General features: G+C 51.3%; 8 protein-coding genes across 9 annotated transcripts; 5 read left to right on the forward strand and 3 right to left on the reverse strand.

The window, feature by feature from the left end:
• Positions 1-335: 335 nt before the first annotated feature.
• J3458_004290 (uncharacterized protein) lies at positions 336-1213 on the reverse strand (the record flags this gene model as incomplete). The annotated part of the gene is made up of 2 exons (XM_066118128.1): positions 336-973; positions 1042-1213. The coding sequence occupies 2 exons, from the start codon at positions 1211-1213 to the stop codon at positions 336-338; spliced, it is 810 nt and encodes a 269-aa protein (XP_065976727.1).
• Positions 1214-1268: 55 nt separating this feature from the next.
• Positions 1269-2551, reverse strand: J3458_004291 (uncharacterized protein; the record flags this gene model as incomplete). The annotated part of the gene is made up of 3 exons (XM_066118129.1): positions 1269-1635; positions 1745-2267; positions 2461-2551. The coding sequence occupies 3 exons, from the start codon at positions 2549-2551 to the stop codon at positions 1269-1271; spliced, it is 981 nt and encodes a 326-aa protein (XP_065976728.1).
• A 717-nt stretch (positions 2552-3268) lies between these two features.
• On the forward strand, positions 3269-9484 carry J3458_004292 (uncharacterized protein). Of its 2 annotated transcripts, XM_066118131.1 has the most exons (3): positions 3269-4061; positions 4134-4766; positions 4836-9484. In XM_066118131.1, exons 1-3 carry the CDS (start codon positions 3852-3854, stop codon positions 6900-6902), a joined length of 2910 nt encoding a protein of 969 aa, XP_065976730.1. In that variant the 5' UTR covers positions 3269-3851; the 3' UTR covers positions 6903-9484. The 2 variants fall into 2 exon arrangements, with proteins under 2 accessions (XP_065976730.1, XP_065976729.1); XM_066118130.1 differs by having other exon boundaries at positions 3412-4766.
• A 1076-nt stretch (positions 9485-10560) lies between these two features.
• J3458_004293 (uncharacterized protein) lies at positions 10561-10830 on the forward strand (the record flags this gene model as incomplete). Its single annotated transcript, XM_066118132.1, has 1 exon — positions 10561-10830. The coding sequence occupies one exon, from the start codon at positions 10561-10563 to the stop codon at positions 10828-10830; it is 270 nt and encodes an 89-aa protein (XP_065976731.1).
• Positions 10831-11531: 701 nt separating this feature from the next.
• Positions 11532-13397, forward strand: J3458_004294 (uncharacterized protein; the record flags this gene model as incomplete). The annotated part of the gene is made up of 1 exon (XM_007809919.1): positions 11532-13397. The coding sequence occupies one exon, from the start codon at positions 11532-11534 to the stop codon at positions 13395-13397; it is 1866 nt and encodes a 621-aa protein (XP_007808110.1).
• A 688-nt stretch (positions 13398-14085) lies between these two features.
• Positions 14086-15359, forward strand: J3458_004295 (uncharacterized protein). Its single transcript, XM_007809918.2, has one exon. The coding sequence runs from the start codon at positions 14202-14204 to the stop codon at positions 15222-15224; it is 1023 nt and encodes a 340-aa protein (XP_007808109.2). The 5' UTR covers positions 14086-14201; the 3' UTR covers positions 15225-15359.
• Positions 15360-15537: 178 nt separating this feature from the next.
• J3458_004296 (uncharacterized protein) lies at positions 15538-16048 on the forward strand (the record flags this gene model as incomplete). Its single annotated transcript, XM_066118133.1, has 2 exons — positions 15538-15817; positions 15887-16048. Exons 1-2 carry the CDS (start codon positions 15614-15616, stop codon positions 16046-16048), a joined length of 366 nt encoding a protein of 121 aa, XP_065976732.1. The 5' UTR covers positions 15538-15613.
• A 21-nt stretch (positions 16049-16069) lies between these two features.
• J3458_004297 (uncharacterized protein) lies at positions 16070-20818 on the reverse strand. Its single transcript, XM_066118134.1, has 2 exons — positions 19117-20818; positions 16070-19054 (listed from the first exon to the last, which is right to left on the reverse strand). Exons 1-2 carry the CDS (start codon positions 19855-19857, stop codon positions 16760-16762), a joined length of 3036 nt encoding a protein of 1011 aa, XP_065976733.1. The 5' UTR covers positions 19858-20818; the 3' UTR covers positions 16070-16759.
• Between the last annotated feature and the right edge of the window lie 2831 nt (positions 20819-23649).

Below are 23649 nucleotides of genomic sequence, written 5' to 3' on the forward strand. Positions count from 1 at the left end.
TACCAAACATTACAGACTACGGTGCTCGGCTAAGCGCTTCCTTGCACAGGCATGACATTTGCACGCGGCATCTCCAAAACCGTCATGGCCGCCAAGGTCCGACCTCTTCGCTCACAACCTTGTAAAGAGTCACGCGGACGCGGCGTTGGTCCTCCAATGCATGGCCGTTGCTAATAGTACAATGCCATCTTTTTGTCTACCGTGTCAAGTACCCAAGGTATACCGGCTCAATCTCCATTCTCGCCATCAATATTGTGTACAGCATTACAAAGACGTACATGGTGAGGGATATTGTGGCATCATGGGTATGCCCAGAGGAAAACGCCTGCCAAGCATCATCCCGGCATTTGTGAGCTTAGAGCATCCAAAAAACTAAGCCCATACTGTTGGTCCTGGTCCAATCCAAACTGATTTGGCACGTTTGCAGTGCCAAACATCCAGCTGTTCCAATCGGGCCACGCTCCACCATCGGCATATGGCACCGGCACGGGTTGTCCACTTTGAACCTGCTGCTTTTCCATTGCATTGTGTTCTTTGAACTTCTGGAGCATGCCGTTGAGCCCGCGGCCGAGGTAGTGCGCGACGTGGCGGACGCAAGGGCTGGTTTCTTCCAAAAGCATGATGATGCCTTCTATGGTGGAAGCGACGGTTTCGTGGCGAATGTTGAGGTTTGCGGACCGCCATTGCGTCTGGGCCTTCATGAGGAAAAGGCAAGCATACGCAATAGTCGTAAGTAAGTATAGAGGTACACCTAGCACTGCACGCCTCAGATCGGGGTCGTTGAGAATGAGTTCCAAGGCTCCAAATGCACTGCATATCGCCAGATTCACAAACTCGCGGCGCTCATTAGACATTCTATATTGCTCACTAGGCCGTAGGCCCCGAAGACATATTGCGAATAGCTGTACTCGGGCAAAATGGTAGTGCAGTATGACGCCCTTGGCTGGATAGTCGGCGATGTGGGGGTTTGGTGCTAGATAAAAGAAAAACAAGTAGGTTAGAAGCTGACATGTGCTGTCTAGAAGGCTTTCATTGTCATACCAAGTCGAGGCTTCCATTGATCTCTCCATCGTGCCAGGTCAACGTCAAACCGTCGCAGGATTCCAAACTCGTCGTTGGCAATCATTCTCGATCTGTCTGGCCCGAACACATGGTATATTCGACTAAGAATGATAAACATGCCGACCTGGCTATGCAGGCGAAGATCCGACATTGTGATTCCGGGCAAACGCAAAAAGTCCTCGTGACAAGACAGCGTCGAGTTCTCGCTAATCACAGGGTGGACGGCCGTAGGCAATGCTGAAGTGGTGATCACAAACGTACAAAAGGTACCACAACCTAGCCTCTTCGACGTACTCTGGACGGTCCCCTATGGCCATGGCACAGAACTGGTGCAAGTTGAGTTCTGTGGCGATTCTTACAGCGAGCCCTGACAACTTCCAGCTCAAGTCTGACAAGTAAAAGGCGCCAATGCACAGTCCTCGCACATCATCAAGCGAGTGGTAGCGATCAAACATGGCCTGGCTGACGAGTTCGAGGAAGATCGGGTAGCAAACATCAAAGGACGTCCCGTCATCTTGAGCATGCAGAGCGGTCACGGCAAGGATTGCTGCGGTGAGAAGAGAGGATGATGCTCTGGCGCTTTCTAAGCTGTCATGAACTAGTGCTATGCCACCCCATAGATATGCATTCAGCGTTTCCCGAAATCCTTGCAAAGAGCCTTTCTGCTTCCTGGGGGTCGAACTTTCCCTGGGATATAAAGTCGGGCTTTCGAGATCGACTCTGGGGGCGATGCATCCTGGCCCACGGGTCACTGCGGACATTGCGTAGTTTGGTGACCTCGTAAAGGCTTGCCATGGGCGCATTTACCATGGCCTGGTCGTCGGTCTCTTGTACTTCTGGCTCGACAGAGTTCTCCCTGGCCATGCCGGTAGGTCGAACGGGCACTGGCCCATCGGCACGAGCCTGGGGTGGCGGCTGCATTGATGGCCCGTGGCCACCGCCTCGAAAGCCGTTACTGGCCTGCAAGCCCGGCAGTTGATTTGGCACCGGATGCGGCATGTTCAACGCCCTCTGGACCTCGCACAAGGCAGCCTGGAGGCTCTGCATCTGCGCCTCAATGTTCTTCTTCCATTCATTTTCGCTGTCCAACAGCGTCTGCAAGCTCTTGTTCACGACACACTTCAGGCCAAGCCTGGCGCAGCGCGCACACTGCTCTTGCCCAGGGTCCAAATCACATTTGATTTTGCGGTTCTGGCATGCTTGACCTGGTTTGCGGAGTCAGCGCAGACACTAGTTGATGGACGAAATAAAGCAACGTCTCGCCTGCAGCCAACATGTCACTTTTGACGTGAGACATGTTCTTGTCGACGCCATGGCCATGACAGGGAGCCAGAAATATTGGCATAAATATTGGCAGGACACAATACAGCAAAAAAAGAGGAAAAAAAAAAAACTTACATGCTCGAATCTTCCGAGAGACTTTCGGCTGATGTTCGGCCAACTCGCTGGGCGGACTGACTTGGGATGAATCGAACCTTGCCCGCTTCATGATGCGATCAACGTCGTGGAACGAAGTCCGCGTGCCAGACTGGGTGGGACGGAGCTGTCTCTTTAGCAAAGAAAAACCTGGAAGGTCGATAAGAGGGAGCGGGATAAAGACCGACGCGAGGTACGAAAACTTTTGGATCTTAATCAAGTCCCGTCTTTGGCCCCGGCACTCCGTCCCTCCCGCGCATGCGGCCGTGCACGTGCTCTCCACCAATCGCGGTTAGAGCCTGGTGCCAACCTGGTCCCGGGCACCGCCGGGTGGCGGCCCGGCGGCGTCTGGCCTGATGTTGTGCGGAACTAGGGCAATTGGGACCCGGCGGGTTTCTGCCCGTCAGTCGACGCACCACGCAAACGAGTTCGAATCTGCGGGGATTTGTGGGCGGCAACATGGCGAGACAAGCTCGAATTGAATCTCGGTCGGAACCCCAGGCCAAAGTCTCAGAAATGGGGTTCCCGAGCATTGGAGGGCGCTGGTAATGGGGATTCGTGGTGTTTTAATACAAGTTTCCCCATCATCGATTAGATAGGGGTCATTTTAATTGTTACAATGCATACAATACACTACAGGACCGCACAACTTCATCGTATCGCAAAACGGCAAACAATTGCAAGTGGGCGAGATGAGGACGCAAGCCGGCCAGATGCCATTCACAGCCAGCAAACCTGACGGCACAGAGCCCGTCTCTCCTCACAATATTGGATTTGTTGGTGCCCGTGGCTGGAGTCTGCCGTTGCTCATGGGTGTCGTGTCCAGGCCTGAATTCCAGGTTCGTGTCTACGACGATTCCTCTGACCTGTTGCCGAGGCTCGCAGCGCTGGGCGCAATCACAAAAGACAGTCTCGTCAAAGTGGCAAAGCACAGCCAGATTATCGTTTGTGCAACATCCGATATCAAGGAGCTAGAGAGCCATCTCTTTTGCCCTCAGAAGGGCATATTACCAGGTATGGGCCACTTACATGCAAACGGCCAACTACAAACATTCAATAAACCATGATTCATGAATTAACCGCTTTGCCAACAGCACTTTCCAAAGCATTCCATTGTTCTGCTTTCCTCCAACAGTCAACCGTCGTACTATCCGTACCTACTTCGAAGAATAGCAGACGAGGGCCGGCCTGACGTCTTGCTTTTAGATGCCGCCTGCCTCGCCAAGTCATCACATGGTAATCACCACGGGCGCAACGTCCTTGTTCTGTCAGGACCCGCCAGGGCTCTTTCAGAAGCAAATAGAACTCTTCACGGTATTCCGGTCCAGATATGGCCGATCCCCGGAGGGCTTGGCCAGGCCTCAAAAGTGGAAATGGTTAACCAACTCTTGACCGGCTTGCATGCAGCTGCAGCTGCCGAGGCAATGGGACTGGCAGCCAAGGCTGGCCAGAACACACAGGTTACCTTCGATATCATAAGCAATGCAGCTGGAACGTCATCGGCGTTTGAGACACGGGTTCCGCATATGCTGTCAGGAGATTGGAAGTCTCAAGCTACATGGCAGCCAACCCTCAACAGTCTTGTATGATATCGCTGAGTCGTCGCCCCTTGTCCACAGCAAAAGGTCCACTTCTGACAATCCTGAGCATATTAGAAATCTGCCATTTCAACGGCGCGGAAACTTCATTTTCCCTTGCCCCTGACTGCCACTGTGGAGCAGTTATTCATATCTGGTGTATCGCAAGGCCTTGGTAATGATGGCGACGGCGCACTGGTTCGTGCCTACCTGCCCGAATGTCCCGACCTCGTCAGGGAGAATGCCGGCCGAAGCAGTGTGAATACGTCGCATGCTTCGTCCGGTAGGGCTGGTGACGTTTCCAAGATTGGCTTCGTTGGCCTGGGAGCCATGGGTCAGGGCATGGCCACCTCGTTGATCCGGGCCGGCTTTGTTGTCCAAGGCTACGATGTTAATCCTCCTGCAGTAGAGGCATTCGCCAGCCTGGGCCCAGATGCCATTTCAGCAGGTTCCCCGGAAGAAGCAATTAGTGGATCGGATGTGGTCCTGCTCATGGTGCAGAATGCGAGCCAAATTGACGATGTGCTCTTCGGAAGCTGCCGAGGTGCCGCTGCTTTATCCAGCGGTTCGGTGGTCATTGTCAGTTCAACGGTTCCACCAGAACATGTCCGAAATGTCAACTTGAGACTGAAGGAGATGGGCAAAGGCGTTCTGTTGGTGGATGCCCCGGTCAGTGGAGGTGTAGCTCGGGCTGCCAACGGCACATTGACGGTGAGCCTTCCCCTCCACGCTTTGTTGCCCATGAAACCCCGTTTTTGTTGACAGATGAACCATGACCAGATTATCTGCTCTGGGGAGGATGAGGGCCTCTCCAAAGTTCGAGGTGTACTCCTGGCCATGACAGGGGGAGAAAAGAATCTATGCCAGGTCGAGGGCGGCATCGGGATGGCCTCATCAGTGAAGCTGATCAACCAACTGCTCGCAGGAGTTCACATTGCTGCGGCTGCTGAAGCCATGGCCTTTGCTGCTCGTCTTGATCTTGACACCCAAATAGTATTTGACATTTTCAAGACGTCCTCGGCGTGGAGTTGGATGTTTGAAAATAGAGTTCCCCAGATGTTGAACGGTGATTGGACCCCACATTCCGCTTTAGCCATTTTCGTCAAAGATCTTGGGATAGTTCTTGATGAAGCCGCGCGGTTGAACTACTACGCGCCCATATCCTCTGCTGCACACACCTTGTATCTAGCCGGGGCAGGTCACGGCTGGACAAATGAATCCGACTCAGGCGTAGTAAGGCTGTGGGAAATGCTAGGACCATCAGTCAGGAGCAAGGCCAAGGAGAAATTGGGCAATCTAAACAACCAGGGCACCAGCTCAGCTGCTAACCAGAGTGTTGAAGACCAAGCCAAGATGACATCGATCATGAACCCCGGTTCTGACAACCACAAAGGGCCACAGCGCCTCCCTGCTGCTCTTCTTGCATCACTGCCACCAGAATACCCCCATGACGTCCTCAGTTCCATCCGGGGGGTGGTTGGCAGCGATCAAGTTCCTACGCTGGTAATATTGGACGATGACCCCACAGGCACACAGACTTGTCACGATATTGACGTCTTGACGGTGTGGGATTCGGAGACCCTAGATTCCGAGTTCCGCCTTGATCCCCGCGGTTTCTTCATCTTGACCAACTCACGAGCACTCCCATCCGCAGCAGCTCGCAAGTTGATCCAAGAAATCTGCGCAAAGGTGGCACAGGCAGCGAAAAAAGCCAACAAGGCCTTCGAAATCGTCCTTCGGGGGGACTCCACCTTGCGAGGGCATCTTCCCGAGGAGCCCGAGGCAGCAGAGGCCGCCCTTGGTGCATTTGACGGCTGGATAATTTCTCCATTTTTCGCACAGGGCGGCAGATACACTATTGATGACGTGCACTATGTGAAAGACGGGGATACCCTGGTGCCCGCCAGTCAGACACAGTTTGCTGCCGATGCTACTTTTGGATATCAGAACTCCAATTTGCGACAATACATGCTCGAAAAGTGCGGCCCGCGCTTCAACGATGATTCCTTCCTCAGCATCACGTTGCAAGACATCCGAGAGGGGGGGCCCAAAGCGGTGACTGAGAAGTTGCTCTCTGTGGGCCCTGACTCTAACAGGGTCGTCATTGTGAATGCCGTCGCCGAGTCAGATATGCATGTATTTGTCGCCGGCCTTTTGGAGGCGGAGAAAGCTGGCCGGCGATATCTCTACCGAACTGGGGCGGCCTTTGTCTCGTCGAGACTTGGCATCAAGGGCAAGCTGCCACTCACCATGAAAGATCTGGGGGTGACTTCGGCTGCCGGCGAAAGACGTCCTGGCGGACTGATCATTGCCGGATCATATGTTCCAAAGACGACAGTACAGTTGGAAGCCTTGACACAACGGCTCAAAGCTAAGCTGCAAGTGGTGGAACTCAAAGTGCCAGACTTGATTGCCTCGGAAGATGCTGCCGAGAGCATCGTCAGGGCAGCAGCACAGGCTGTCTCCATTAAGCTTTACGCCGGACATGATGTTCTCGTCATGACATCAAGGGAGCTCATAAAGGGTGATGATGGCCTTAGTTCTTTGAACATTGGCTCTCAAGTTGCCAACTCTCTCATGCAATTGCTGGAGCTGGTTGATGTCCATCCGAGGTACATTATCGCCAAGGGTGGCATTACTTCATCCGACACTGCCACAAAGGGCCTCAAAATGAAGCGCGCCAGGGTTTTGGGCCAAGCTGCTCCTGGAGTGCCGCTATGGCGATGCGATGAGGAAACAAGCCGACATCGGGGCGTCCCGTTCGTCGTTTTCCCTGGAAATGTCGGCAATGAGGACACCTTGGCGGACCTCGTGGAAGCATGGGCAATGCCAGACGAAGCATCATGACCGGAGGGTCTTGCTTTTTCGAATATGATATCACCTAATACATTGCCGTAAATACGAGGCATATAGCGCATGTTTGCCGCTAACACTTGTTCCTGTCTTCACAGCCCATCATTCGCAAGAAAAATACATGTGTGCTTGTAGATTCCTGCCCCTGAGCTTGCCGCGGGATACGAACCAAGTTATCCACCAGCGCAAAAGCATTACAAATACACTTCCCCCACATATCTCGGCAGGAATGCAGCGTGTTGAACATGAGTTGCTGTGGCTGTGCCTCTCAGAAGCTCGCATGCGAAGACATACTCGTGAGTTCGAACCACACACCAAGTGAGAACACAACGTCATAGCCGTGAAGAATTTATGTCGAAAGAATCCAGCAAATCAGGCGCACAGCTGCACCCATTTCTCAACTTCAGATTAATCCTGTTTGGACGCTAGTACCGCCAGTTGCACTTTTTGGGAAAGAAACACATCACACATCATACCCAGCGGACGCTTTTGGTTGCAAGGCGAAGCGAACCGTGGAGCGCCTTAAGGATCTGGCGGAAGAAAATCTGCACCATGCACGCTTCTAGGTCTGCCTCGTCATGGTCTTCAATACCCAAGTGGCCATTACGGAGGCCGATTCTAGGCTGGTATAAGTGTTGGCGTATCGAGGAATCAACTTACGCTACTTCGCCGTACAAATCCGAGTCGTGAGGGTAGATGGTAAGCTCAATCGTCTTAAACAAAGAATCGCCGAAAGCGGTAAAGACTTTGGCTAGGACTGAGGCTTTGTTGGTCCCGACTGGAGTTGGCTCTATTATATCTGCCTGGTTGATAGGACTTCCTGTGCGCGTATTCAATTTCAGTCCGGTGCCACTGATATCCACAGGTCGTAAGAGAGAGACATCTCACAAAGAAGAGACCGTCGCATTTCGAGCATCAAGACAACATCCCGGATTCGTGCCTTAATTCTATCTTCGTGTGATCATTCCTCGTAGGGTTTTGGTGTGACGCGGTGCAGTCCAACTTGGATAAATATTCTGATATGATCCGACCCCGAACCGACGCCGCCTCCGAACACACACATTGTTCATTTGAACACGTCGGAGCTTGTCTCTTTCATGCGCGACAGGGTGGCCTGGTCTCGGTTGCATTCCAGAGTCGACTAGATTTCCAGATGATTGCGTTATGGACGGGTCGCAGGGGCTATGCATAAAAGACGAGTCTTGAAGTAAAGGGTCACCCGCTTAGGCATAGGTTTGACTACACACGGACTGTTTGATAGGATAATTCCCATCGATGCCAACCACCTCACGGCAACTAGCGTAGCTATGTACGCCTCTGAGACGAGCCATGCCATCTTCCATATGAGTGGAGACATTGGAAGGGGAGTATGGAACAGAGCCATATATGAAAACACTCCACCTTTGCCTTTACGCATCTTTTATAGCTAGGCTTGTCGGCCTGGCTCTGTCATATCCAATTTCAACCTTTCAGCATCGCCTACATGCAGGGGTTAATCAAGCGACAGAGCAGGCTGAAGCATGATCTGATGGTAGCACACCAAGAACGTGCGTTCGACAGATGGATAGATGGCATAGAATCGTAGACCGAGTGGCTAGCTCTCGGCCGAGAGGTCATGGGCTGTTTCCCAGTCTAGTTCTGCCCTCAGACTTGCAGCTAGAAGGATGATGCGAGGAAGTTGGAATAGCGGACGCACGGCTGTTGAGTGAACAACGAATGGCAATTGGTAAGACAGCTCCAATTGTCGAGGCTCAAGTGAAAGTAGCTGCTCCTCTCAAAGTCATGCTGTGAAGCAAAGGGAAATTTGACGATCAACTCCCGTAGAACGGACTACTCGGGGAAACCATGGATGAAGCCTCTAACACGAGATGCTGAAAATCATCGATCGACAACTGTGGGGCTAAGGTACGGCTCCTGCGATGAAGACCAAAACAGATCAATCAATCGAATCGTGAGGGGATGGCGAAATGATCGTATTGTGGGTCGATTCCGATCTCGGGTATTAGCTGCTTGTTGGTGATGGATTTGCAAGTAAGGTTGAGGGAGACAAGTGATGGCAAGTGAAGGAAAGAAGTTCACATAGAAAATAGGGCTGTACAGCCAAACTGCATTCTTATCAGATCAATCTGATTAGGTCGCATTGCTGGGATGTCCATTCAGAACGTTGGGTCGACAGACTGGGACAAAGGCATGAAGCGAGCCAGGGTAAGGCGGCGAGCGACTGAATAACGTAATAAGGGCTTGATGAGTACATGTTGGTACCTACTCTGATTACACGGCTGTGTTTGCCTGTTTGCCTCATAGTCAGCATCTAAATGCAATGAGTTCTGGCTTACCAGCAGCTCCATGGCCACATTATCGCCCCCTGATGTCATTGACAGAAAACAATGTTTATTCAGACATTGACTTCCAAAGACAGACTCTTCATCTTGTCATACTGCTTGCTTTGGTTGCGCATCCGCTCTCGGTAATTGCCAAAGCATGCAAGATGATGTTGAACGTTGGTAGGCAAAGCCTACAGTAAGTGATACATTTAGTCTTCGAAGACCCTCCCGCGAGTTTTCGGAATCTTTGTGGGAAAGGATGAGCTTTTCGTTTCTCTTTTTCCGTTGCAGAGAGCGCACATCGAATTATTGATTATGAATGTCACGACATGGCTAAAAGTGTAGTATGCCGAGTCATCGTGACCCACTCCGAACCTGCGATGCATTAGCTTGAAGCTACTTGGGTGTTCAATATCTTTTTCAACGACATTACCTATCATTTGAGGAGAAAGTTGGGAAAGAGAATTAATCAGTGGAAACCGCGCAAAGGTTTTTTTCACCGGTGTTTCTATACTTGGGAGAGGAAAATCCCATTCTTCGATAGACGGGGGAGTCTAAGTCCAGCTGTGTCTTGATGATGAGAAAGATTTTAATGTAAGACCTTTCCCAAGTTCATATATCTATTTGGCAACGAACTGAGATTCCACATTGATTGGGGGCAATTACCTGCACTGGTGCGCACCCCGAACAGGCCGATCCAAAACATTCATTCGACGAATTTTGTGCCAGACACGTCCTTTTTGTCTGAAGCCCTGGAAGGAAGAAGCAAGTTGGGCATTCATCAGTAACGTAGGTAGCATGAATACAAACCTAGCCAAGGATGATGTTCAATTTTGTCCAGGAAGAAAACCCGAGCTAATGTCGTCTGGAAGCCAGTTGCGCCTTCCTTAAATTCAAGAATGCAGCAATATGCAACGCTCAGAGCCTTAGAATCAGTGCGAAGGGTGCTCCTTCCTCCAAAAGGATCAGAATTTGCAGCTTCAGGCAACACCAATACAGCAGCGTTATCGACGAGTAATCTCAAGTGCTCTTTTTCTCATCGTAAATAGTTTCTTACAGGCCTTGTCTTTTCTCTTACCTTCTGAGATTTCGTACTTTCGTCTGCGTCGTCGTCTTCATTGTCTGACTCATTTGCACCAGGGTATGCGCATGATAGGGGTGCTTGTTCCAAACAAGCGAATGCTGCATGGTCAGCTGGTCCAGGCCAACACCCACCGGTCGGTCCGCACGTGCTCGGTTTTCCCAGTCCAACTACGGATAGACAACCAAGAGTGGCATCTCTCGTCTTCGCCCTCCCCCAAGATACAACATCAATATGCAAACTCGTCATGCTCGTTATACGGCTATCCGACCTCGCGAGTCCTTTCGTCAAGCCTAGTGCAGGATTGGAAATGACCAAACAGCTTCGTACCGGTTTTGCAGGATCCCTTGTCTATCAGCTAGACGCTAAAACCGACCATCAGATCACACTTGAGTGCATGGAACGCTTCAAGGCATGCTCAAGACATGCACACTCTCGATTTCCCCGCTTGGCCAACTTGCTCACTCTTCCGGGTCTGTTGATCAGCAAAGCACTAGTCTGGAATTCTGGTGCATGAATGGTACATTGCAATACAAAAATATGGATGGGCGGTATCCGTCTGGAGCAGCATTTCTATCGCAAGCGGATATTGGTTGTCATCGCCCAGCGAGCGGCCAGCTGATATCGCCTTCTGATGGCAGGCAGACCCTTGGTGTGGCCGCCTGCCAAAGGGTGTCATCGTCTCAGAATCTTGGAGATGCTCCCTGACGCTGCCTGACGCTCATTCGGCCACTGCCCCGCTCTGGGATTAGTCGATAGACAGCCTCTGCCCAATCCATCTTCCATGTTCCTGAGTCGTTCGTCCATGGATCAGCCACCCCGTTGACCGCTTGGCCAGTAAGATTGCTGAAAAGTAATCTCAACTACCATATTTCGCAAAGATCAATGTCGCCTCCACGCTACGGCGCGTTGTGCCCACGGCGGGGACGACTTAGAGGCCAATTTGCCGCCCAGGAATCTCCAGCTCACGAGGCTAGCAAGCACATCATCTGAGCTCAGACGGGTGGCATGGCAATAGAACCGTCTGAACACGCGCATGGGTAGAAAGCAAAGACAATCTTGGCGGGGATGAGGGAAAGAATATTACAATTTAAGGTCCCTGTGATTCTTGTGGCTCTGAACTAGAAATATGCTGCTTCGTAGTTGTGACCCAGGCGAGATTGCAACGTTTTTTGTTCTAAGCTTGGTCCATTTGGATTGACCTCTTCAAGACTCAGAATGAAGCAAACTCGATTGTTGCTCACCTTTGTCGCTGGTCTTGTGTCCTTCCTCTTGTTCACTCGATCCACGACAGCTACACCAGCCCCAAGGCAACTTGCGAAATGCAATAGAGCTGTTCAAGATGCATGCCAAAAGGAAGACAGGACGTATAGCTCGGAGGCGCCAAAGGCCGGAAGCCACATGCCCTGGGCATTGATTCCTCTCCGTGAAATTGGTTTTCCGGCGAAACAATACATCACTATTGTCAATCTCACCCCTCACCGATTCGTCCTTGATCGAAGCCGCACGCACTCTTATCAGATGGACACTTTTGATTGGGACGATATCCCCCAAGGTCGTGCTCGTCAGAATACAGCAGAATACACAAAGGACGTTGGCAAGAACCCAGTAGACGACGGCGGCGAAGCCTACTACACCATCCAAGGAACAAATAAGAGGTTCGAGATTCGAGCTAGAACTCATATCCCGGACTCGTATCCCCGCCGAACCATTATTGACTTGTCTGGTATGGGTCTCGGTCAGCGCGAGTATTTGGACCCCGGTAAAGAAACGGCAGTTACCTTGGTTATTACTGGGAGTGATTCCTACGGGTTTACCGCTTCTCTTCGACACGGCCGGGGCAACTGGATGAAGGGAATATACGATGTCATCAAAGATAGACGGATGCAGCACATTGTGATGCCTGCCACACACGATTCAGGAATGAGCAGGATTAGCGGCAAAATTGGCTCCATTGGTACTGAAGTCAACACGCAGACGCAGGGCCTGAACATTTACAATCAACTACGCGCCGGCGCCAGGTTGTTCGATCTTCGTGTTGGCAGCGTTCACAAGGTGGGCAGTCAAGACTCGTATAGCTTTTGGACTATGCACGTCAATGATGAGCTGGCCAAGGTGGTTATTGGCAACACGGGAGAGTCTCTTGATGATGTCGTCAACGAGGTCAACCAATTCACAGCCGAAAACCCCGGCGAAGTCATATTTTTCCGCGTTCGATACCTGAACGGCATCCTCGATATACCCACTGCAGGCCCAATTTACTGGACCGCTGACATTGTCAACAACTTTTTCAGCAAGTTGAAGGGTATTAACAACCGATGTGGAAATCTTGATCTCAACACCAAGTTCAACAAACAGAAAGCGTCCTACTTTATGGATCAGAATAGCGGGAAGGGCTGTGTTCTTTTTCTTCTGAACGGTAATTTGAAACCGGATGTGCCTCAAGACTCCGTCCCGGACGGTATTTACAAAAACTCGATGATGGATGTTTGGGACCACTGGTCCAACTTGCCTGACACTGAGAACATGGCAAATGACCAAGTTGCCGGCTGGAAGACAGTCGGCAGAAGCGGCGACTTCAAAAATGATCAGTTTCTGATCAGCCAGTGGCTGGTCAGCGCGGATGCCATCACCACCACCGCCCTGAGTATTCAGAACATCGGCATCCTTCCTACCAATCCCGCCCTCTACTGGATGGGCGTCAACAACATGAGCCCAGAGTCCTGGCCAACTGCCGTATTAATCGATTACATAGGCGTAGTAATCGCGGACCAGTGGAGTTGGGACCAACTCAGTGCTGAGATGTACACTTTCGCGATTGGTATGAACTTGTACATGATTAGCGAAAATTGCGACATCCACCAGAAACGGTCACCCCTTCTTCCCGGAGCCAACTCGGCCGTGCAGACTCTGGACGCTGGCCAGCTGGCTTCGGCATGGAATGGCATCATCTACGCGAACGGTACAGTTGATAATGATCCTGCGCCGACACTGCATCCTGGTCGTGCCCGGGTCCTGAAGAAGGGGACCGAGTTCCTCAATGGGACGATTTTGCAGAATGATGTGGAGAATCAAAGTTTCTAGCTGGTCCGTTTGACCAACTTTTACGATGACATGACACAATGCTTAATGTAGAGAGAGGGAAGAGAGGGAGGGGGGGTTCTAGATGCGCATAGATGCTACAAATACACCGGCATAAGAAAATCTTTCATGGAATATTCTTGAAGTTTGGGTCACTGACAGTTAAATAAAGACTTCCAATAACCCAAGTCAGTTGTTGTCAAAGGAATCAGGATCCCTGCACGCCCTATGGTTGATTGCCAGGATCACAAAAGAGCGCAGCAGGATCGGAGGTGTGATGCATCACGGCCATTGCCTCGTAACCTGCACGCATAAACTGATGGATGGAAGCCAAGTACTGCTTGAAAATACGAGAGTAAATTATAAGATGAAGTCGTTTTAGTTGGTTTGATCTTGAATTATGCTTGAACAGTAAGTAGTTGTTACTCTATGCTCTATCCGCCTTGTAAGTGCACATGGGCCATCTGGCTCGCACCCTCGGCGACAACTCAGCTCTTCGGGCCCGTCACAGACTCTTCCATGTCCAAAGGGTGAGGTCAGCCGCCGACACGAGAGAGCGAAACCATGAAAGTGGAACGATATTAACGCCGCATGAGCCTTGATCAGGCCCGTTGGACGGGGCCTTTTCCGAAATGCAAATTCGTGCAAGTCATGGACCCCTTGCTGCTGATGAGCAATGCCGCGCCGTCTCGGGATGTCTTCCGTCCCAACCCCGTACTGTCTATATAAAGATGGTCAGCCCTACACAAATCGCCTTGCTGATTTGCAATATCAAGGGCCATCTAATAACACAAGGGGAACAAAAAAATGACAACGCGGATCCTCAGTCGCTCGCGGCCCGCAGCCATTCGGGGTACAATTGCTGCCGGATCCCTTGCCGTCGGCATCACCACCAAGTCTCTCATCCAAGATACTCGCGCCGACTCGCGAGCGTCTCCGCCAAAGGTCTTCGACGGCGGACCAGCTTTCGTTTCGCTGCTGCTGGAGAGCGCAGACATGGTGAACCACGACACGCGGCTGCTGAGGTTCAAGTTTGCAGATAAAGAGGCTGTCAGCGGATTACCTGTGAATTGTGAGGGACAGAACCGGCCTCCCCTCTTGAAACACGAATGCGTAGCAAGTGCCAACGATAAACATGGCGTCAATACTGGCCCTGTCGTGGCCAGGGGAAAGATTTTTCCCAGTCGCAAGGCCGTATACCCCCATCAGTTCAACCGGTATGTACCACGCTGCACGACTCCCACTGCCAGAGGTTTACCAAGATTGACGCGAGCATCACAAGACGAACAAGGTCACCTCGACCTCATGGTCAAGCACTACCCCGACGGCAGATCCAGCACCCGTCTACATAACCTTCAGCCGGGCCAGTCCCTCTTCTTCGTCGCCTCCATCAAGGGCCACCAATGGAAACCCAACTCCTTCCCTCATGTCACTCTCGTTGCTGGCGGAGCCGGCATCACGCCAATCTACCAGCTAACGCAGGCCGTTTTGCGCAATCCCCAGGACAAGACTGCCGTGACTCTGGTTTTCGGCGTCAACAGCGACCGGGATGCCCTGCTTAAGAAGGAATTCGAGGAGTGGGAGAAGAAGTTCCCCAGGAGGTCCAAGGCAGTATACACGGTTAGCAACCCTGTGCAAGGATCGCCATACAAGAAGGGCCATGTGACCAAGGAGTTATTGAGAGAAGTCACTCCCTCTCCGGAGGGAAAGGAGACAATGATGTTTGTTTGCGGGCCGCCGAGCATGGACAGGGCCTTGGTTGGCGATGGGAGGAGACCTGGGGTATTGCAGGAACTAGGGTATAGAAAGGACCAGATTTACCAGTTGTAGTGTGTGTTTGTATCAGAAGTCGTGATTCACAGGCGAGACTGAGACTGTTCCTTTAGTCGGGCGGAAACCGTCCCATCTCGGCACATTCGTTTCCACTTCCACCTACCATAGATGCAGCTCTTTAAGGCATAGAAGAATCATCTGAAAGCCCCCACGTGAATCCTCAAGTATCCTCATTGCAGCCAGTCGTCAAAGCCACGCACTTCGCGCGCAAAGCTAGGTAGTCAAGCTCACACAAAGACGGCCCTCCTCCAAGATAGACTGTTTGCCGAGCCCGTATAAAAGACAAGCTTGCCCCCTAAGAACCGCCCAGGGTAAAGCTCCGTCCTGTCCATTGATACCAAGGAGCATCGCACCACCAAGACAAGCTTGCGGATCGCGCGATTCCCATGTCAGCCATCACCAACGATTCGACACGCAACCCCTTTGCCCAGAAACCATGTTCCATTCTCTCCCTACAGGCGGCTGTTCTAAAGCGTGTCAACTTTCGTCGCCCACAAACTAGACACCCCGAGATGATTCAACTGCCGCCGCAAATGGCCCAGGCGGCCTTGCACAATGCACAGCGCAGCACCGGCATAAACTACACGACAGTAAGAGTATAACAAGATCATGTTCAACTCCTGTCCGTATGTTCTCCTCATTAATAGGAAAACTACCAGCTTCAGTCTTCACTTCACTGCACTTCAGCTTCAGCTCCCTCGGAGAAAATAGAGCACACCTTCACCTCATTGCCGCCGCCCCCGTCGAAAACGACACCACCAACCGGCTTCTCACTCGTGGCCTCAAGAGTGGAAAGGTCACGTACCATGATCCAGACCTAGGTGCTTGCGGCGAGAAATATGGAGAGGCCGACCTAGTTGCGGCCCTTGCAAAAGAGTTGATAGCGAACGAGGATAAGTGTGGACACAGACCTCGCGCTGGATATCGAGGGAGGACAATCGAGGTCGAGGCTGTTGATAAATGCATGAGCTGCGGACCTAACGACTTGGACCTGTCGCCTGCGGCTTTCCGGAAGGTCATCGGTGACACTGGGATTGGAAGACTTCAAGCGCAGTGGGATTGGATTTGATGCGGAATATGTGACAAGATGGACGATTGGTCAGGGCTGGTGATTGGAGCCTGGGTCGAGGTTTTGGGTGTTTCGGGTTGAAGATATTATTGTATATGCCGTGCATGGACAACCAAGCTGTGACATTGAGCATCAGAGTGCTCCTGTACTTTTGTGCAGTATGACAGCTCTAGCATAACCAAAGTACATCTGGAACGAGTCTGTGGTAAACTTGGGGTATCTTTTATTGGTTTCTTCCATTCTATCATGTCAGAACCCCGCAAGGTACTTGACAAACGCGGATGCTTTCCATAGCAAATGCGGTGTCCAGACTGACCTTGATTCCTAACCCAAACATCCTCAGTGCCTAAATATGATGCAGTCCTCTCTGTTACAAGTGTGTGTCCCATGCTGCCTCGCTATGAATATTGTTGTTACACGGAAGTTGCCCCCAGAGCTTCCCACCACCAACTCTACACAGTCTCTAACCTGCCTTGTTTTTCAAGTTATTTGTGCGTGCAAAGCCAGGTAACCATCTTCTTCGAGCGCCAGTACCCGAAGACGCCGCCGCTGCTGCTGGACTGTTTTCTATATCCGTCAATGGAACACTGGCTGTAACGGCGGCCGCAAGCGTTGGGCCAGGCGTCAAGCTGCGGCTGAGTTCCTGTGCTGGTGACTTCTCTGTCTCCCCTTCTTCCCCCATTGTGTGACGCCGGCCTTGACGAGGGTTGAGCATAATCGGTGGGGGAGTGGCCCCCGACCTGTCGTCTTCCGCCGCGGAATGTCGACTTGCCCACGATGGGACGCCCATTGAAGACAAATTCTTGCATGGTTCAGAGACGGCTGATTCCACAGAGTTGGATTGTTCAGAGCCTGATCCAGGCGGAGCACCACCCGTAGATCGTCGGAAAAGTCTGTTGAGACCAGTTCGAGCTCCATGCTGCTGCCCCGCTATTGGAGGATAATGCTTCGGTTTTTGGTCGCTACTAGGTTGAGGCGGTGACGCAAATTGGTCTCTCTGAACCGGTGTTCTCATATCATCTCTCTTTCCCAAGTCTACGCTATTCTGCCGGCTGTGGTAGCTTCGACGACGTGCGGTGGAAGGAGGAACCTGATCAATCCCTTGATTATTTGCCCCTTGCGATGTCGCTGGTTCCGATGTTGACCCAGTTCGTGCATGTAGGCTAGACCTTCTGTTGGGAGGTGGCGGTGCAGTACCGGCAAAAAGGCCTTGCCTCACAGAAAATAGATCGCGCATATAGTCAAATCCAGGTGGCAGTGGCGCATTATCAGCCAGATCACTGTCTTGTTTGAACGTGGATGGCATTGCCCAGCCTCCCTTCGATGAGTCCGTAGGGAAGCTAAATAGATCTGGTGATGCACGGCTTCTAATTCTCGAAGGTTGTGCGCTCTCGCGCATCCAGATATCAAGGCTCGATTGAAGCGAGTGTGCGTCTGAACCGTCATCGTCGCTGTCCCAACCCTTGCCTCTCCTATGAGATGCGGAAGATTCGTCTGCGGATCGTGGGCGAGGAATAGGAGGCCCTCGGTGTTCGAAAAGCAAGTCAATAGCTCCTTCACTAGGTGAAGCCCAACTGTCTGCTTCTTCTGCGGGGACGTTCGGGAAGGCCGCCAACTGATCATGCCGGTGGCTGCCGCCTTGAACACCAAGGTGATTTAATGCAACGCCATTGCTGCTCTCTTCATTTAGGTCTTGTTGTGAGAGCGTGTCATTGGAGTTCTTAAACCTGCGGAGCATGGAGCTCGATGTTGTATCCGGCGTGGGAGGGAGCGCTTGATCATGCAGTCGTACACCGCCTTGTCCGTCAGTGGTTACTCCACGCAGAGTATCGCGTTTATCTTGTCTAACACTTTTTAAACTAAATTCTTTCTTGTCGGACAGCAGCTGGCCTTTTGAATAATCTTTTATTTGACTTCGAGGGTGCTGGAATGATTCCCTTTTAGCTCCATACGACATGTCGAGTTGTTCCAGGCGTTGCAGAGGTGAGCCGGCGATGACATCTGTAATGGGTTGGAAGTGCCCCCCGGAACTAGCACGGGAGTCTGCTCTCTTACTCGAAGACACCGATCGAGAGTGGTTGCGCGATGGTTGCTCGCCATTGGCTTCCTTGGTACAACTTGAGTCCGCACCGTCTAGAACCAAAGTCTCATCAACATCAGCAGCGATCTGGTCGGCTATGACCTTGTCCTTTCGGCCGTAAACACTCACAAAAGAGCTCTCGCTCAGCACACTGAGGGTCGGGCTCCCCAATGCTTGCACATTATCAGCCTCGGGAGAGCCTTCGGTTACCCGCGTCAAACTCAGCATGCTCGCTTTGGTCCCCAGATACACATTGCGAAGATTTTGCGTCGTCTCACTCTGGTCAGACAAGAAGCTCGGCATGCGATTGACAACCTTGGCATCCTCTTCCATCCTCACAATGTCAGGACCCGTACAATGGGGGACAAGAGTTTTATAGCCCATGTTGTCATAGTCGCGGGGACAAAAGAAGCCTTCATTCTCAATTCGCTGCACCATGACTCGCTCCCGAAATAATTGGTCCACCTTTGCCTCCAAGGTGACAATCATCGCAACCGCCTCCTCGACAGCTTTGTCGCGCTTCTCTAGCTCAATCAGTAATTTGTCGTTGACTTCCTCCATGCGTTGTTTATCGCTTTCCATAGCGTCGACCCGCTCCTCTAGTGTAGTCTGCCTCTCGCGCCTGTGGTAAAGTTCGAGTTTCAAGTCGAAATTTTGCTTATGCAAGTTAGATATCACCTATGCATGCACGTGAAATTAGCAAGCCAGACCTGCAGCGCCATTTTAATGACATCAGCTACCTTTTCCATTTCCTTGACACCCAGACCTTTCTTCTTGCCCTGATCAGTGCCAGTGCTTGATTGTGGTCTGTTTCCCTCCATGCTTGTCTTGAAAGGGGAACTCGGTGCTCGCCCGAGGTCAGCTGATACAGTCGTATCCGGATTTGATCTGGGTAGCGACGATTGTGACTGATTAAGCTTCTCACTTTCAGCCCTGCGTTCCTTCTGTAGCTTTTCCTGCAAGAACGAGGAAAGGGCGATTTGTCGAGTAGATTCCATACTCTCTTGCCTGGAGAGAGGAGGTGTCGGTCGCGACATGGGTTGGGGCGAACCCGTGCCGCACCGACTGTGGTGATATCGATGCATTGGGTGGGATTGGGAAAGCTGCGGCGAGATAGCTATTTGTGATGTCGAGCTGTTTGGGCTGACGGGGGTAGTACGTGAGGTACTTGTGTGGATTGAAGAACGCGATGGCGCGCGCGGGTGAGCTCGCTGACGAGCTTGTGATTGAGCTCCATCCATGGTTGATAAAGCTCTGGAACAAGAAAAAGAAACAAAGTTGTTTAATCTCGTACCCGGATATGGTACAGTTATTGGATGTCCCGCTTCCCAAAGCGCCCAAAGATTCCAAACTAGGTAGATCAAGTTCCAGTCCAGTATGTAGTATGAAGGGCGGCAATGGCACAATGTAGTTGCAGAGAGGCTCTGCGGAGGGTTCGAGAAAGGTTGATCTGCTGTGTGTGTTGTCTGCAGCATGCACATGTACGGAGTAGTGACAGGATATAGGTGTGTAGGTTTAGAAGGTCGACAAATGCTTAAAACGTCATATGCGGTGGCAAAGGTTGAAAGTGCCCAAGCATGCCGAATGCTGCTTTGTTCGAGCACCAAAAAATGGGCGTTGAGGCGGTGGCCAGCGTACGACGGCGTGGGTTCAATTCATCCGCCGCAGCATAATTTGATGACAGCTGAAAGCGGGATCTCGGACCAGGATCACGGGTATTTCGTGCTCGTGTACTCCGTACTCCGTAGCAAATGTGTGTCTGCAGTCTGCCGCGTGGTTGATGTGTGCAAGATAGCGGTTCGCAGTCGTCGACTGGGGGCAGAGAAGAAGAGTTGACTCGACTGGATGCCGCGGGTAGTACAAGGCAGCCACAGATGCAGGCCACGGCACCGCAGCAAACCCCAATGGCAATCGGGATCAGCTCGTTGGCCTGGGTCGGTCTCTGTCTCAAACAAATCAATCGAGCGAGTGTGGTCTGGACGGAGGAGGCTGGCAGCTGGTAGGTCGACGAATGGCCCAGCCAGAATAGAAACACCAGGGCAGAAGAGTTGCTGACCGACGGAGAGCAAGGTCAAGGCCTTGATTGGTATATTTGCTGGCAGGTAAATACACAATACACAGAGTGCGGATGCAGGTTACGGAGGAGTATACGGAGTACAGAGTGTAGAGTCGAGAGGGATTGGAATGCCTAAAGCCTAAAGAAGGATGAACTGGAGCCAACCACGCAAGGGGGAAGATGACAAGCTGAGCACCACGATCAGAATACGGAGTAGGGAAGCGCCCAAACCCCTTGTTGGACTGTTCAATGTCGTGTGCCTGGGGGAGCCGGCCAGGCACCGGGGGCGGATTGGCGCATGGATGCTTGGATGCGTCGATGCGTCGATGCGTCGATACATCGATGCGCCGTTGTCCGTCCAGTCTCGCTTGTTGGACAATGCGGCACCGGGCTGTTGGTGGCGACCTTGAATACTAATTGATATCAGATGGTGCCTGACTCTTGGCTGCCAATCGCCAACTGCCCGCTGCCAGCTGCCAACTGCCAATCACTTGAGAAAGTTAAAGGCTCGGGGAGCGTTGAGCGTCGAGCGTTGAGCGTCGAGCGTCAAGGGCTTTCCAGATGCCCACAGCCCACATCCACCCACCCATCCACATTCCATCTCCACTTCCCACTTTGACCCTGGGCCAGACATGAGCAAACAAACTTCACTGCCTCGTTTGACGGCGCAAGGGACGGCTCGAGCGCCCCATTCAACAGAGTTCGACTTCGACGCCATTTTATGTACCTTGTTTTTGTTTTCTTTTTTCCCTTGATGCCAGCATGTCATGCCTGAGCCCGACTCCAGATTCCCATCTGCATTGCCGAGAGCTTTGCTTTGCTTCACTATGCTTGTCAAAAGCAAGCAAAATGTGATAGAAGGGATGAAATGATTCCAATGCTCGACCTTACGGGCCATGTATGTACTCCCTACTGTGCACATTGAAAATTTCTTTCTCCATTTGCATTTCGTAGCCATCCTCCCTCAGGCCGTCTGCTATATCCTCTTAGCATGCTGGTCCATGGGCTAAGTGACCTGCGTTGATCCTAGAACTCGATTCGCACTGACCACAACCACAGCCAGGGTACGTGTCAGATTGCGGCAATGTCATCAGCTCGAATTGACAGACGAAGTTTTTGTATCCTGCATTTCAACATGGCGCGGATGGGTCATTTATATTCACCGCTGAGCTGAGTATCTCCTCGACTGGACACGAAACACTCGGTTCTGCCATCACCGCCTTTTCAACTCTTCCTCATCACCGTTTATTACAGCATCCATTTGCCTTGTCGGCTCTCTCTGCCGGCCCCTCGCCCCTGAATCCTCAGGCTCCCAACGATGGTCTCTGCTATCCATCCTTGGGGATCAACGCCAATGAAACTGCATTCCAGCGCCCCGGGGAGCAGGGGTCCCTAGATCCCGGCTTCAAAATTGCTCTGCAAAGCTATGATGGGCCCACCACCATCACTGCCTTTCATCTCGTTCACAAAGAACTTCCTGCAACTGAAAGTGATGAACCAACTGATTCGTCAACTTCCACAACAAAACCAACGGTCCCTCCTCAGCATTGCCAGTCCCGGTCAGATTCTTCCCCGCTAGTTCTACCATGAAATCGAATCCGTCGATTTGGACGGAATAAGGAGTAGTTTTTCTCAAGAAAGAACCTTGCATATGTTTCAATTCGAAGACATGGGGGTAGTTGGCCGGCTTTCAAAGGTCGTCCTTGCTATCGCAGAAATAGCTCAGCCTATTGCATTACACATTGATTGACACACTCCCCCCCATCGTCGCTTTGGGAGCCCAAGCAGCGGGGCCTGGCGACGAACTGAACGTTGTCCCTTTATGACCCCGCCAAGTGCTTGCATTTGTGTGTGGAGATATGACTTGCCGAAATGAGATCACGTTATCGATATTAGATCACATTATCATTACATCCCTTTGAGTGTGCGCAGGTGCCATTTTGGTAACGACCAAGGATGTTAGCCAATTAAAGACATTAAATGAAGAGATACTTAATTCACCTAGGAATTTATATGATAACAAAAGTATCTTCTGTACGGAAGCTACAGGTATGTGAAACTGCACTTAGCAAAGTATCCAGGAAAAGTGGAGTATGCGCACACTCAAAGGGATACGAAGGAACCATTAAGCGGAATGGCGTGTCCGTCGAGATCATATCCTGGGTTAATACAGAGTACTCCACGGGTTGACGTTTCTGGGCGTTTGATTGTCAACCGCTATCATACGAAGCAGCTTGCTTCGGAACCTGAACAAAGAATCCATGTCCCTTTTCAAAATAATGCTCTCGACATTCAAGCATCGTATCACCGAAAAAGGAGAGAAGAAAGAAGGAAAGAAAAGGGGGAAAAAGAGAAAAAAGAAAGGACCGTGTACTTCCACGTCGCCAAATCTATATTATGATACTAGAATGTCGTGTGATATTGAGTAAGACTTGATTATATAGTCCCGTGCCGTATCTTCTCGGAGCTCAACATGCTCTTGAATGCTATTGCTAGGTACATTTCACACCCGGAACTGTAACATTCATCCGTCATTGTGTCCCAATTCGTACGGTAGTAGCAGACTGGTAGCTACCTCATAGATGTGTTTGTCGCCTCTGACAACATAGTTCAAGGGATCCCCTCCGGCAGTTCGAACCGTCTTTTAAATGTGAGCTACCAAAGTAGATATTTGGAACTGCCTTTTATCGAAAGAGACTCTGGAGGACTGGGCATGGCGCATCGAAACTCTACAAACGGAGATGGCGGACCCAAGTACATTGAGAGACAATGCCCGGTAATCCATAGATTCGAAAGAGTCTTGATTGTAAACTCTGAGACTGGATATACGTCCGCGCTAGGCGCATGGCACCTATGGTCAAATCGAGCAAATTAGAAAACGGAGCAGTATCATAAGACAGATCTATGACAATAATACGCCAACAAGGCTTGAGGGATTCTTTCAGGCTCTCCAATATGGTATAAGAAGAACGACATCTCCGAGAGCCAATTTATCCCCGGCCGATCAATCTCATCGATCTTACACGATACATGACAGCCGAAGTTTGGGAGTTATAATACACAAGGGAAAACTGCAGCCCTCCTTGCTTCTCCTCAAGCAGCTTATCAATCCACAGCTTCTATTCCATTCACGCCCCGTCCCTCATGAATGCAAATGAAAACAGCCCAGCCTATTGTGATGAAGGGCAATCTATCGTCGGGGTTCAGAACTAGTATC

This window comes from Metarhizium acridum, assembly GCF_019434415.1.
Source record: "Metarhizium acridum strain ARSEF 324 chromosome Unknown scaffold_29, whole genome shotgun sequence".
NCBI lineage: Eukaryota > Fungi > Ascomycota > Sordariomycetes > Hypocreales > Clavicipitaceae > Metarhizium > Metarhizium acridum.

Coding starts and splice junctions, on each gene's coding strand:
- J3458_004292 (XM_066118131.1), top strand. CDS start 3,852: ATGGTTAACCAACTCTTGACCGGCTTGCATGCAGCTGCAGCTGCCGAG. Junction 4,062..4,133: donor AGCCAACCCTCAACAGTCTT/GTATGATATCGC, acceptor TGAGCATATTAG/AAATCTGCCATTTCAACGGC. Junction 4,767..4,835: donor CTGCCAACGGCACATTGACG/GTGAGCCTTCCC, acceptor AACCATGACCAG/ATTATCTGCTCTGGGGAGGA.
- J3458_004295 (XM_007809918.2), top strand. CDS start 14,202: ATGACAACGCGGATCCTCAGTCGCTCGCGGCCCGCAGCCATTCGGGGT.
- J3458_004297 (XM_066118134.1), bottom strand. CDS start 19,857: ATGTGCATGCTGCAGACAACACACACAGCAGATCAACCTTTCTCGAAC. Junction 19,055..19,116: donor GTGTCAAGGAAATGGAAAAG/GTAGCTGATGTC, acceptor GTGCATGCATAG/GTGATATCTAACTTGCATAA.